The sequence below is a fragment of the Sinocyclocheilus grahami genome, unplaced genomic scaffold, assembly GCF_001515645.1.
Source record: "Sinocyclocheilus grahami isolate Dianchi unplaced genomic scaffold, SAMN03320097.WGS_v1.1 scaffold72.1, whole genome shotgun sequence".
Lineage (NCBI taxonomy): Eukaryota > Metazoa > Chordata > Actinopteri > Cypriniformes > Cyprinidae > Sinocyclocheilus > Sinocyclocheilus grahami.
In genome coordinates this window covers 1,229,715-1,244,365 of record NW_015505251.1, presented here as the reverse complement: position 1 = coordinate 1,244,365, position 14,651 = coordinate 1,229,715, and the positions used below count along the sequence as shown (strand labels likewise).

Below are 14,651 nucleotides of genomic sequence, written 5' to 3'. Positions count from 1 at the left end.
TTCAGATGATGTATAAATCTAAATTTCGGAAATGATGACTGGTTTTGTGGTCCAGGGTCACCTATATGCCAGCACTGAGATGATTAATATCCTGAGGTTTATGAATCAACTTAGAATGACATGTGTTCAGGAACAGTCCGGATCAATGTCATTACATCAGAAGATATTGTTTTAAGGGGATTCCCTTGTGTTTGTCTGCTGTTTCCCAGCATATCTACAGTGTCCTCATGTAACCATGCTTGTCATTGAGTGGGGACACAGATACATAGATAATTTAAACACCATCCACTAGATGGATTAATGAGAGATCACTGATAAAAAGATACAATAATAGGTGGTCAAGTCTCATGTAACTTTTCCAAACATACTACTTTTATATTATTCAAAATATATGGGCTACTTTCTCTCTCTCTCTCTGTATCCTCCTTTGAAACACTTCAATCTTTGACTAATTGGTTAAGTAACCAGATAATAAGAAAATAGCATAAGTAATGCTTGTTTATGGTATAAAATGTTTTAAAAGGTTCGCAAACAGGTATTGCAGCATCCCCAGGGGAAGAACATTGGGAGCATTACATAGAAAGTCCTGCAGGACCAGCGCACCTCCATCATTGATGCAGAGGAGGTGAGAGAGGAACATCACTCCACTCACTGCTGCTGTGCAACCACTTTAACCTTCTGCTCCTCTGCTGCCATATCACAAAGGCACCTGCTTTTTCATTTTTACACAAGAAAACAGGTTTTTCTACGCCTTTTAAGACGTTTGGGAAATGCTGAAGTCCAGATGAGTCGCGTCTCTGTGGTTTAGTTGAGTGTGTGGGCAGAGGAGATCGTCTTCCGATCTGGATTGAACTGAGCGGAACTGAATCCATTAAACACGATCACACGGAGAGGATGACCATATCGACATGGGAGGATAAAGTCACAACGCCTCTTTGACTTGTTTTAATTAGTAGAAAAAAATTGCGAGAAAAACATCTGGACATATTCATTCGACGTTGAAAGTCATATTAACCTTATGAATACAATCAAACGCGTTTTTTTTTGTTTAAAAAAAACCCCGTAAACAATGGGAAATTAGCGTCGCCTGACAACTTTGATAATATTTCACATTCGCCAAAAGGAGTTTTTTTTTAATCTTCCAGAAACATTAACTTTGGATTTCCACAATGGCAATAAACACAGATACGGAGTTTGCGAAATCGAATCTGGGAGAGAGCGGCGGAACGCAACCAGCCGAGACCGAGAAACTCCTCGTGACCACCGAGCCCACCGGGGTAAAGACCTCCAGCTCCTTCACGGTCAGTGTCGGGGGTGACAAGACTCTCGACGGGGATCAGAACGGCCACAGTCTGCCGCTGAGATCCGGATCAGCGGGGCAGCTCGGGTCGGCTCCTCTCTCTCCGTCCAGAGTGAGCCTGAGCCGCACTTCATCGACCGGTACTGCCGCCCAAGAGCAGCAGAAACCCAAAGACTACCTCATACTGGTCATTTTTTCCTGCTTTTGTCCCGTGTGGCCACTAAGCATCGTTGCATTGGTCTATTCAATTATGGTGAGTATCAATAAGTTATAATTGAAATAATTCAAGTCTGGGTGTTGTTTCCTAATTCAGACCAGCAGTCCCACATTGTATGGTAAATATTTCTGTACAGCACGAAATTGTGCTGAAAGTACTTGGCCAAACAAGACAAACCTCTTTCATGTCAATAAACAGTGTCTATCTGTTGTATGGCAAGCCGCTTACACGTAGGCTATTCCTTAAAACTACTGTTACTAGTAGGCTATTTTAAAGTTGAATTCACTAGGAAGTCTGTAGTCACTAGTAGACTATCTTTTTACTGGTAACAGTAAATTGTTCCTGCATCTGTTAGTCACTTATTCAGTACTAATTTAACTACTTGTGCAAACAGTTACAACATTTTCCACAGTTTTCTTAGTACAAACGAATAGTACTTTATTAGAGACTAGTGTGTATTCTATTTGTTAAAACTAGTAATTTATATATGGTAAAAGGCAGTCATAGCTAGTGAGCTAAATAGTGTCTTAAAAATACTATCCAGGTACTAATACAAATGATCAAAACTGAAATAGATACTGGGATAGTTTAAGAAATAGAAATGTTAATAGTAATGTTAAAAATGTTAATAAATGATATCTGAATCACAGACACCATAGAATTCAATGCATTCTTTACCAATAACAATGGAACAAGTTACTTGTTATATACTTGGGATACTTACTAGCAAGGGAATAAGTACTAGTATGTAATGAATAAGTACAGTAAAAGTGAAAACAATAATAGTCACTATATTGATACTGTATATGATACTAGTCACTAATAGTTGGATTACTTATTGGCATTTATAACAACGTAATAAATTAGATTAATTTTTAATAGTACTAGTTTAGTTTTAAATTAATACTAGTGAACATAATTGCTAAAATGACTTGCCATACTCTTGCAAATCATATGCAAAAGCACAGGAGCTGCATTGAGAGAGCAGAGCACAGATCCACTGACAGGTGTGATTTACAGCCCTGCATATGCTCGCGGTAAATGGACCTGACTGAGTGCTGGGGAGCTACTCACCAGAAAATTGGTGCAGACTACCTCCACCGTGCACCAAGCACCTACACAGCACAAACTCTAGGGACTGTGGAGCAAAACAGTCAATTAGAAAGCATAAATATGGTGCAAAGTGTTTCCAAAGCATAGATACAAATATAATTATCTCTCCCAAAAACATACCAAATAACATCTTTATTTCCATCCACATAACTTAGAGGTCCAGAGAGTAAGAGTGCACATATGTTGGGTGTGGTACCATTTATCTGTATTTAATGAAGATGTACAAGACATGGCGTTCATGATATGTGACCCTGGACCACAAAACCAGCCATAAGGGTCTGCTATTTTTTTGGCTATTGCTACAAATATACCCCAGCGACTTAAGACTGGTTTTGTGGTCCAGGGTCACATATGTATAGAAAGAAACTATTTAGCACGATCCTGCGTTTTATAGACGTAGGGCGGCATTTCTTTTTTTGTCCCTCTCAAAAAGATACCCTTGTTAGCAGATAACAGTATGCACTGTTTTTCTAATCAGAGGCGAGTGCTTTTGTTCACTTTTTCATAATGAAAGAACAGCGACTCTGCAGCGCATAACCTCAGCAGGATACAAATTAGACTTTCCAGCCGAGTCACAGGAGAGCAGCTTTCAAACACATAATTTCAGTAAATTTAATAAGATACAGTCAAATTCAGCCTTAAGTGAATTTTGAACCATTGTGTGCTTGGTGCTCATTACAACTTTCTAAGTGTTTCAGTGGGACATGCTCTATTGGGGAGACACAAATTAGAGCATTAAAATCTCAACAGTGGAAAGGCGCCATACAAATGTGCTCCGGTTTCTTGTAAAGAGCAAAATCCTATATAGGTTTACAGTACAGATTACAAAATGATCCCTGCTGTGCCCATATCAAAAGCCATCCCGCTCTACGCCCTTCACAGAGCCTTTGTGTTAAGACAGATTGAATAATTAAGAGTCCTAGACGCTCCTCATGAACCTGATCTAGGTCAAGTTTTTGAGGCTGCATTGAAAGCTACCACTATTCTACTGCAAACACCTGTACTTCTGACCACACTCATGCAAATAGTGTCTCCCAGTCTCGTTTGTCCACACAAATACAAATAACCCCTTTATCCACCATGCCAACAGAGTGACAGCTGAAACCATAGCTACCTGACAATTCAACAGAGGGCAAGACAGATCAATTTAGCCTTCTAACCTGCTGTAAGGACCCCTCTGCATCATTCTGGGTCATAATTCTTAACCCTTTTGGTCAGTCAAAAATAAAATAAAATAATAAAATAAATAATCCAAAATTTCCAAATGGAATGTGTACAGGATTTCTATTAGAATTTGGATCATAACTTTTATGTGGGTAAGGCTTAAACTAGAACTGCATTCAAACTAATTCTAAAGACAATTTTTAGATGTAACACTATTGCATATTGCAAATATGCTGTATAAAATTCAGAATTTTCATTCTTTTTTTATTATAAACTTCATGTAAATCTAAAACAGCAACAAAACAACAACAAGCCACTTAGAGTGAGTGAGACACAGAGGCATGTTATTATATATCTTGTTTGGTAAGTTTAAAACATTAACATTGACATTTAAAAAGTGGAAAGTATGCAATTAAATAAATAAAAAAAAATGTATGATATGGTATTTTACATTAATGCTACATTTAAAAAAATTAAATCCGTAAAATATCAGAAAAAGCACTGGCAGCTCATTACACAGGACATTATCCTTATTTATGGACATTCCCGTTAACTATAAAACACAACCCAGTGCAGTGTAAAATACTGGTAAAAATTTGTGCTGTCAAACGATTAATCACGATTAATCACATCCAAAATAAAGGTTTTTGTTTACATAATATGTGTGTATACTGTGTATATTTATTATGTATATATAAATACACACATACAGTATATATTTAGAAAATATTTCCATGTATATATTTATATTAATATAATTGATATTATAAATAAATATTTTAAATGTATAAACATACCATATTTTTCTTAAATATATGCATGTGCGTGTATTTATATATACATAATAAATATACATTATGTCGATATAACGAGAAAATTAAGTCGTTATAACGAGAAAACAACTCTCTTTATGTCGATATAACGAGAAAATAAGTCGTTATTACGAGAAAACAAGAAGGGAAAAAAAATAATAATGCATGGCCGCTTAGAACTTCCGTATAATATAGTACATTGTCCCCTATTTTTTTACAGATTTTTAGAGTGTACTATTAACTAAGGATTTCTGAGATGAGCACAACAAAAATAGACGACAACAGTCATCTGAATTTGAAATCACACCGCACATTTTCATTAATGTGGCTTCACCAATATTCGATATTGCTCAATTTCAACATCCTTCAGGACAAAAAACAAAATCATGAAACCAAAGGGTATTAAAACACTTTCAAAATAAGAGCACAAAGATGAAAAAAGACAAAATAAGACAAAGCGCATCCCAAATTGTGTACTTATTCTATGCTGTTCACACTGACAATGACAAAAAGAAAAAGTTCACTTTAAATAACCTGATGATGCACTTTATTAACTGAAAAAATAAAGGGGGGGGGGGCTATCAGAATTTGATCATGAATGACAAAATAACCTTAAATTCATACACCACACAGTTGAGTACATAGTGCATAAATACATAGTGTATAAATGCATAGTGTATAGTGCGTCATTTGGGATGCAACTTTAGTGGCATCCACTGGCCACAAGAGGAAATCTAAAAAACAATGAAAAAAAAAAAGAAAAGAAAAAACGGGATGCTACAGAAAGATTTAGTTTTTGTGTTGGAAGGCTATATGAAAAATCCCACTAGGACGATTCCAGATGCATGCTCCAATAGCCACAGACATGGAAACAGTTCCTCTCAGCTGAGATCTAGAACGCAATTGTAACCGACGACATTCTAGCAAGGTTTTGTACTGTAGGCATGCATCAGGAACTCTGAAATCAATGAGCTTACAGAGGCAGTACAGTGACAAATAAGAGGTTGTGGTATGCTGGAGCTCATGCAAGCTGAAAGGAGTCATTTGGCAAAGGGGGGGGGGGGGGCTATCAGAATCTGATCATGAATGACAAAATAACCTTAAAAAATTCATACACCACACAGTTGAGTACATAGTGCATAAATACATAGTGTATAAATGCATAGTGTATAGTGCGTCATTTGGGATGCAACTTTAGTGGCATCCACTGGCCACAAGAGGGAGTCTAAAAAAACAATGAAAAAAAAAAGAAAAGAAAAAACGGGATGCTACAGAAAGATTTAGTTTTTGTGTTGGAAGGCTATATGAAAAATCCCACTAGGACGATTCCAGATGCATGCTCCAATAGCCACAGACATGGAAACAGTTCCTCTCAGCTGAGATCTAGAACGCAATTGTAACCGACGACATTCTAGCAAGGTTTTTTCTACTGTCTCCATCTGAAGTGAAGTGACATGTGGCCAAGTATGGTGACCCATACTCGGAATTAGTGCTCTGCATTTACCCATCCAAAGTGCACACACACAGCAGTGAACACACACAAACCGTGAACACACACCCGGAGCAGTGGGCAGCCATTTATGCTGCGGCGCCCGGGGAGCAGTTGGGGGTTCGGTGCCTTGCTCAAGGGCACCTCAGTCGTGGTATTGAAGGTGGGAGAGAGCGCTGTACATTCACTCCCACCCACCTACAATCCCTGCCGGTACGAGACTTGAACCCACAACCTTTTGGGTTATGAGTCCGACTCTCTAACCATTAGGCCACGACTTCCCTAAATTTGTACTGTAGGCATGCATCAGGAACTCTGAAATCAATGAGCTTACAGAGGCAGTACAGTGACAAATAAGAGGTTGTGGTATGCTGGAGCTCATGCAAGCTGAAAGGAGTCATTTGACTTGGCATGGGGAGGTGGGGTGGATTTTATTGGCCAATCTCAGTGCAGTGGAAGGACCAGTAAAGCAGTTATACTGCATACGTTACACCAGCTTCTGCTGGTGAAATATGGCAAGCAGAGATGCTGAATGGCTTTGTTTCTGTGTCCGTTACACTATAACAGGAATTTGAGACTACAATGGGCTGCCATTGTCTGCTTCTCCAGCTTTACAAAAAGCTCATATAGAATAGGTATGGAAAATATTGATGCATTAAGCAGCTTGTTGCTTGTTTCTCAAACAAGCCCCATACTGTAATATGGTGTCATCATGTTCTCACAATGCTGAGTGAAACATTACATTATGAAAGCAAACAGCCAGTGAGATCGTGTTTCCAGTGCACCTGCTCATGCAGAAGCCTTTAGCCTTTCCACAGGCTAAATAGAGAGGCTGGAGACAAATAAATATAAATAAACTACATAAATGTGTATAATAAAAAAATAAAAACAAATATTGAAAAAATATGAAACAATCAAAAATATTAACAAAATGGCAGATAGTAGTAAGCGTATAGTTAAAAAAAAAAAAAAAAATGCTAATTCATTTTTAACCGAAAAATTCCACAATAAATTCTAAATAAATGTTCATTATTTGGATCTATATCCATGCACATGCATTGCACACAAGGTTCATTGTAGTAAAAAATGTTCTTCACACTAAGAACTGTTTACAAGAAAAAGTTATTTGGGGAGCCAAAAATAGTTCTTCTATGGCAAAAACCTCTTTTTGAAACCTTTATTTTGAAGACTGTACACTATAGGTCAGCATTTTGTTGAAATAATAAAAAAAATAAAACACTAGAAACAAACAAATTGTTATAAATGCTACAAGTGAATTTAGAGATCACAACATTTTAATGTGCAATATACCGTATATATATATATAAAAAAAGAGATATTAAATTTAAAATGTGATAAAAAATGTAACCGTGATATTAAATTATTAGAGTTTTTAAACATTAACTTCAAAGGGAAAGTTTATCCAAAAATGAAAAAAATATTTTGAAGAATGTAACCAAACTGTTGCTGGTAGTCACTGACTTCAATAGTATTTTTTTCCCCCATTCTATGGAAGTCTTCACACTAAGAACTGTTTACAAGAAAAAGTTCTTTGGGGAGCCAAAAATAGTTCTTCTATGGCAAAAACCTCTTTTTGAAACCTTTATTTTGAAGACTGTACACTATAGGTCAGCATTTTGTTGAAATAATAAAAAAAATAAAACACTAGAAACAAACAAATTGTTATAAATGCTACAAGTGAATTTAGAGATCACAACATTTTAATGTGCAATATACCGTATATATATATATAAAAAAAGAGATATTAAATTTAAAATGTGATAAAAAATGTAACCGTGATATTAAATTATTAGAGTTTTTAAACATTAACTTCAAAGGGAAAGTTTATCCAAAAATGAAAAAAATATTTTGAAGAATGTAACCAAACTGTTGCTGGTAGTCACTGACTTCAATAGTATTTTTTCCCCCCATTCTATGGAAGTCAATGGCTATGCAGAAGCCTTTAGCCTTTCCACAGGCTAAATAGAGAGGCTGGAGACAAATAAATATAAATAAACTACATAAATGTGTATAATAAAAAAATAAAAACAAATATTGAAAAAATATGAAACAATCAAAAATATTAACAAAATGACAGATAGTAGTAAGCGTATAGTTAAAAAAAAAAAAAAAAAATGCTAATTCATTTTTAACCGACAAATGGCAGATTTAAAAATTCCACAATAAATTCTAAATAAATGTTCATTATTTGGATCTATATCCATGCACATGCATTGCACACAAGGTTCATTGTAGTAAAAAATGTTCTTCACACTAAGAACTGTTTACAAGAAAAAGTTCTTTGGGGAGCCAAAAATAGTTCTTCTATGGCAAAAACCTCTTTTTGAAACCTTTATTTTGAAGACTGTACACTATAGGTCAGCATTTTGTTGAAATAATAAAAAAAATAAAACACTAGAAACAAACCAATTGTTATAAATGCTACAAGTGAATTTAGAGATCACAACATTTTAATGTGCAATATACCGTATATATATATATAAAAAAAGAGATATTAAATTTAAAATGTGATAAAAAATGTAACCGTGATATTAAATTATTAGAGTTTTTAAACATTAACTTCAAAGGGAAAGTTTATCCAAAAATGAAAAAAATATTTTGAAGAATGTAACCAAACTGTTGCTGGTAGTCACTGACTTCAATAGTATTTTTTTCCCCCATTCTATGGAAGTCAATGGCTACCAGCAGCTGTTTGGTTACCAACATTCTTCAAAATATCATATTCAACAGTAGAAATAAACTCATACAGGTTTAAAACAACTTAAGGGTGAGTAAATGATGACAGACTTTTCATTTTTGGGTGGACTATTCCTTTAAGAGAGCATTAGTTATTGCCAAAGCTAAAAGAAAGTGCCTATTAATAATTATAGTTGCAGTTTTAAACAAATATTTATTACACTTTAAGTGTTTATTACTATGTCTAGTCAAATTAAAACAAAAATATTACAATATTGCTTCTGTTGAAAATCAATTTATTCTGGACTTAAAACAAAACTGATGTTCGCTGTGCACCATTGTGCAGGTTTTCTACAGTCATTCCTCCCCAGCCGCTGGCATGGCTGTTTATAATTAATGGCTCAAGCTTGTGAGGGAAAGCCAAGAGCTCCTGTTCACTCTCAGGCTGCAGCAGGAGATGTTGAGGGGGGGAGGGGAACGTTCTTGTGTGTTTATGTGACATCCAATGAAAGGGAGAAAGTGAGGAGAAAAGGGGGTCATCGAATCTGCCCAGAAGAATTGCCGAAGACTTTTCACTTCAAGAGAAATATATTACAGGCCAAAGCTCCTGGGGAATCTGTGTTATCCATTTGCCGTGTCACGGGACACACCCCTCCTCTACTCGGAAAAGCCGCACACAGCCCATTACAATCCACTGGCGTTTCTGAACATTCTCCAAACCGCAGTCAGGCAAAATGTGTCTCAAAACACAAAGAGCCAGAAGCCATTTGCGTGGCTGCATCACGACACACACTGCACTGTCATCATGCTAAATGAAAGAGATTGAAACGCAAGAAGGGCAGATGGCATTTTACTACACGGTATCTTCAAAAGACTCTTTCTGATTGAAAGCGCTGATACAGCTTTCCGCAGTGATTAGACTTGGGAATCAATAACGTTGTGCTGCTCCAGCCACATATTAAACCCCTGCTAGGATGTCAGAGCCAGTCTGCAGTATTTGAACTGAGAGACAATGGGCAGGCTAGCAGAGAAGGAAGGGTACAGGTCCTGCCTTAAAGTGCCATATGATTATCTACATACGCAAAACAGATACTAAAGTATATTTCACAAGACAAGGATCTTAATGTCGTTATTGCACGAGTGAGAACTCGTTCAAACTGTCCTCGATGCTCAAGGAGGAAATATTAAAAGGCAATCATTTCTGTGTGTGTATTTACTACCTTTCAAAAGTTTGGGGTCAATACGTTTTTTTAATGCTTTTATTTAGGAGGGATGCATTAAACTGATCAAAAAATGACTATCTACAAAAAATTCTACCTTTTGAACTTTCTATTCATCAGATAATCCACATAAATATTAAGCAACTGTTTTCACCAATTATAATAATTATTAACGTTTCTTGTGCATAAAATCAGTGTATTAGAATGATTTCTGAAGGATCATGTGACACAGAAGACGAGTAATGGCTGCTGAAAATTCAGCTTTACTATCACAGGAATAAATTATATTTTAAAATAAAAAAAGTTATTTTAAATTGTAATATTTCACAATATTACTGTTTCTCAAATGAGCCTTATAGAGCATAAAAGATGCTTGTTCTCAAAAACATACAAAAAAAAATCACACTGCCAAACTATTGAGCGGTACTGTACATATATTTTATTTCAATATTTTCTGTTATGTCAAATTATAAAATGCTATTTTTTGATAACCTTTCTCAATATTGTTTTGAAAAAGATAATAGTCAGATTCTGTAAGCGGTATGAGCAGAACTGAATACTGTGGCTCTAAAGGCAACAGGTAAACTGCAGTGTGACAGTGAGTAAGCAGAGCCTCCCTGTGGGTGAGGGAAGATCCGTGTATATGATGGGGAAAGCTCTTCAGTTTCTCCAACAAAACCAGTTTGATAGAGCTGTAATCCTATCTGCTATTGTCCTACCAAATGCTCCAAATGAACGCTGAAGACATGATTAAGAGTATAATGGTTCCACAGTCAGCCTTTCAGACTTTGGTGTACATTCATCATGGATGAATGCGATGAATGCGGCTTCCCACTGTGTTTACTACTGTTCGTTTAACATTATGTAACTTTAAAGGATTTCTGGGCCACATTATGTTTTGCTTTTTTCCCATTGCCAGTACTTTCCGTTTATATTATTTTTTCCCCAGCACTATTTACATAAAGTGTAATGGCAGAAAGCTTGGAGTCTTTTAAATTTTTTTAAGTCTTTTCTCAACTTGACAAAGATCATCATAAATGGATAGTGCACCCAAACTCACCCTCTTGTTGATCCAAGCAATTCTTTCTACTGTGTTACATAAAAGAAGATACAGTAATTTGAAGTATGTTGGGAAACACACAACACTTGAGACTACCGACTTCCATTATATGGACAGAAAAAAAAATCTTATGTTACACAGAAGAAAGTCAGTCATACAGGTCTGAACCAACATGAGGGTGATTAAATTATAACAGAATTTAAAATTTTTTAGTAAACAATTCCTTTTACTTTTGGCCATACCGTCATTACAGGAGCTGTCAAGTCTGAAGGTGCTGAACTAAGGCTGCATCACAACTAGTGTGAAAATACGGACATAAATGTGTGAAGACAGTAAAAAAAACGGTCACATCTTACTATAGATAAAAATAGATTATATCATGCATCATCTACAGTTAGCTATGCTAAGTTTGAACTTATTGCTTGACAAGTAAATTCAGGTCTACTACCTGACATGGTGATAAAAAAAGAAATGTTAGCTCACATTTTAGAGAAACCAAATCAATTCCCCATTATCCACAAAAAATGAAGTGTAGAAAATAGAATTGGATATCTCCAAAATTATCTAATTTACACTATAATATCTGATCCATCTTGACTGTCTGGAATTAGTTAGTTAAAAAAAAAAGAAAAAAAATCACAGATAAAATATACTGACCCAAAACAAAACTAAAAAACTAAAATTATTTTATTTCAGCTAGACGAGAAGGCAACACATATTTTCATGTGCTATACCTTGATGTACTAAAATAACAAAAACTAAATAAAAAATTAATAAAAACCCTATACACATCAAAAAAACAAAGATGACAAAAACACTTTAATAATTACTGTAACTAAAATTACTAAAACTGTAACTAACATGTAAAGAAAATATAAAAACTAATTCAAAATATTAATAAAAACTATAATAGCAGTGGTTTCCACAGTAATGGCCGTATCCAAATCAGCTCCGCTCATGAACGCTACTGAAGAACCTGAAGAATGGCCTTCCTCAAGGCAGCGTACTTGCCCCGACCTTGTTTAACATATATACCAATGATCAACCCCTGCCATCCAAATGCAGCAGATTTATCTATGCTGACGATCTGTGTTTAACAACTCAGCAAAAGGCCTTCCCAGACATGGAAACTATTATAGAAAAGGCCCTATCAGAGATGTCTGTATATTACCAGGAAAACCACCTCAAGGTAATTCAGAGTAAAACCCAACTTTGCAGCTTCCATCTTAATAACAAACAGGTAAAGAGACAGCTGAAAGTAATATGGGACGGACTAGAACTGGAAAACCATCCTTACCCAGTCTACCTTGGTGTCACCTTAGATCGTACGCTGTCCTATAGAGAGCATATCATCAGACTGAAATCAAAGATCAGCACAATAAATAATCTTCTCAGGAAATTAACCTACAGAAATGGGGAGCTGACCCAAACACAATTAGAGTATCAGCTCTGGGACTATGCCACTCTGTAGCAGAATACGCGTGCTCTACCTGGAGTAGATCATGCCATGCACAAAAGATTGATACATCTCTCAATGAAACATGCCGGATAATCACTGGCTGTATAAAAACTACTCCCACACTCTGCCTACATGCCTTGGCCGGAATAGCACCTCCAGATATAAGAAGAACTGCTATCAGCAATGAGGAACAGACCACTGCAGAGAAAAAGCTTTATGGATACCACACAAGCCAGAAGTACATCCAAGAAAGCCTTTATTGAAACTCTTTGGCTTGATAGATGGAATGCCACTTGTGTGGGGGCAAGATCTTGGGAAGCCAGAGGAATAATCCCCGATGAGTGTCTAGCCAGTGGCAACAATCAACCATGGCCTATCTGGAAGTCCCTCAACAGGCTACGAGTAGGCCATGGAAGATGCCTACAAACGTTACATGCTTGGGGTCTCTCACCAACCTGCAAGTGCGAGTGTGGTAGCGAGCAAAATATGCAACACCTCATGCAGTGCAGCCTAGCACCGCAATGCTCAGATCATGATCTAGCAGAGCCCAGCTACCACGCCATCAGTTGTGCTACACACTGGAAAGATGTAATATAAGATCGTAGGACACTAAGAAGAAGAGATGAACGCTACTTTATCAGATAAAATGAAAACGCCACTGAAACTTTTCTGATGACTGTCAGTTCCCTTCAGAGATACATTCACACAAAACAACCGCGCTGTGTTTTGATTTTGAAACGTGCAGTGCACATGTTTATTCAACAAAGTCAAACACTGAAGGGGACATCTGAGACAAAATTCACTTTTACATGGTGTTTGCATATAAATGTGTCGTGTGGACACAACCACCCTACAATGACAAAAATCCATTCACTCCTTTTTTTTTTATTATTCTCAAAACACCTAAACAGTCAATTATCAAGCTGTTTTGATTTTCTGCCCCGCCCACAACCGCTGACGGACTGTCCGTATTAGCATATTTCCACCCTCAGCCAGTTATACGCTGTCCGCCATTTTCTTCGCGCTCAAGCAGCTGTAGTTATAGCTGCAGAAATACAGGTGTTTTGTAGTTGGATTTAAAAGTGAACATAAAGCCCTATTCGCACGGGATTAGTATTATGACTGCCTAATGAGCAGTAACTTATTACTTAAAGGGACATGGCAAAGGTAAATGGTAAATGGCTCGCTGTGAAAAGAGCCGTTTTTGACAAGGTAAAAAGGGTGTAATTTTACATGACCATTGAGAAATTTTAACCAAAATATGTTGCAGACATAAAGAATCATATCAATTTGTGGAAAATGGGCATCCGATGTCCACTTTAAAAAAAACTTACATTGTCCGGTTAGATGGATTTAAAAAAAAAAGAAACTAATATAGTTTCATGCCCTGTGTCATTTACATTTCACCAGTTTAAAATAATATCTCAAGCTTTATGCTTGATTTATTTGTAACACATTAACCTCAAAACCTTTTCAGCTTTCTCTTTCTGCAAGTTGTATGGTGTAGCGATATGACAGCACCCAAAATACTATCAAAAACTCCAACGCAGCTCCATTCTTCGTGAAAGATGGATAAAAAGGCACACAGGAAACAAAAACCTAGAATAATGATATACGACCCGCCAAATGCTGGCCAAATCACAGAGATGCCGATTCGCACGGGGCTATCATTATTACAGGACCTTGGTATTCGGCGAAATATGGTAGGTCCTTTGCGGGGGAATTTTTACTTTACAAATTAGAGACATGGCCGATTCGCATGGGATTAAGATCACAGACAACCTCTGCAATTATTACAAATGACTGGAAGTCACCAAGTAATACTAATCCCGTGCGAATAGGGCTTAAGGGTCTTAATTTTCTCTCGACATCAGATTCACAGAGGATGGTGGTGAGCAGTAACTTATTACTTAAAGGGACATGGCAAAGGTAAATGGTAAATGGCTCGCTGTGAAAAGAGCCGTTTTTGACAAGGTAAAAAGGGTGTAATTTTACATGACCATTGAGAAATTTTAACCAAAATATGTTGCAGACATAAAGAATCATATCAATTTGTGGAAAATGGGCATCCGATGTCCACTTTAAAAAAAACTTACATTAATATAATTTTACTTCATCTT

General features: G+C 36.4%; 1 protein-coding gene across 1 annotated transcript in view; it reads left to right on the top strand.

Annotated features, from left to right (window-relative positions):
- Positions 1–1,067: 1,067 nt before the first annotated feature.
- Positions 1,068–14,651, top strand: part of LOC107585619 (tumor suppressor candidate 5 homolog) — a 16,905-nt gene continuing 3,321 nt past the window's right edge. The window contains exon 1 of the mRNA XM_016272708.1: positions 1,068–1,553. Coding sequence (XP_016128194.1) covers positions 1,170–1,553 — 384 coding nt within the window. The 5' untranslated portion in view covers positions 1,068–1,169. The remainder of the gene's footprint in view (positions 1,554–14,651) is intronic.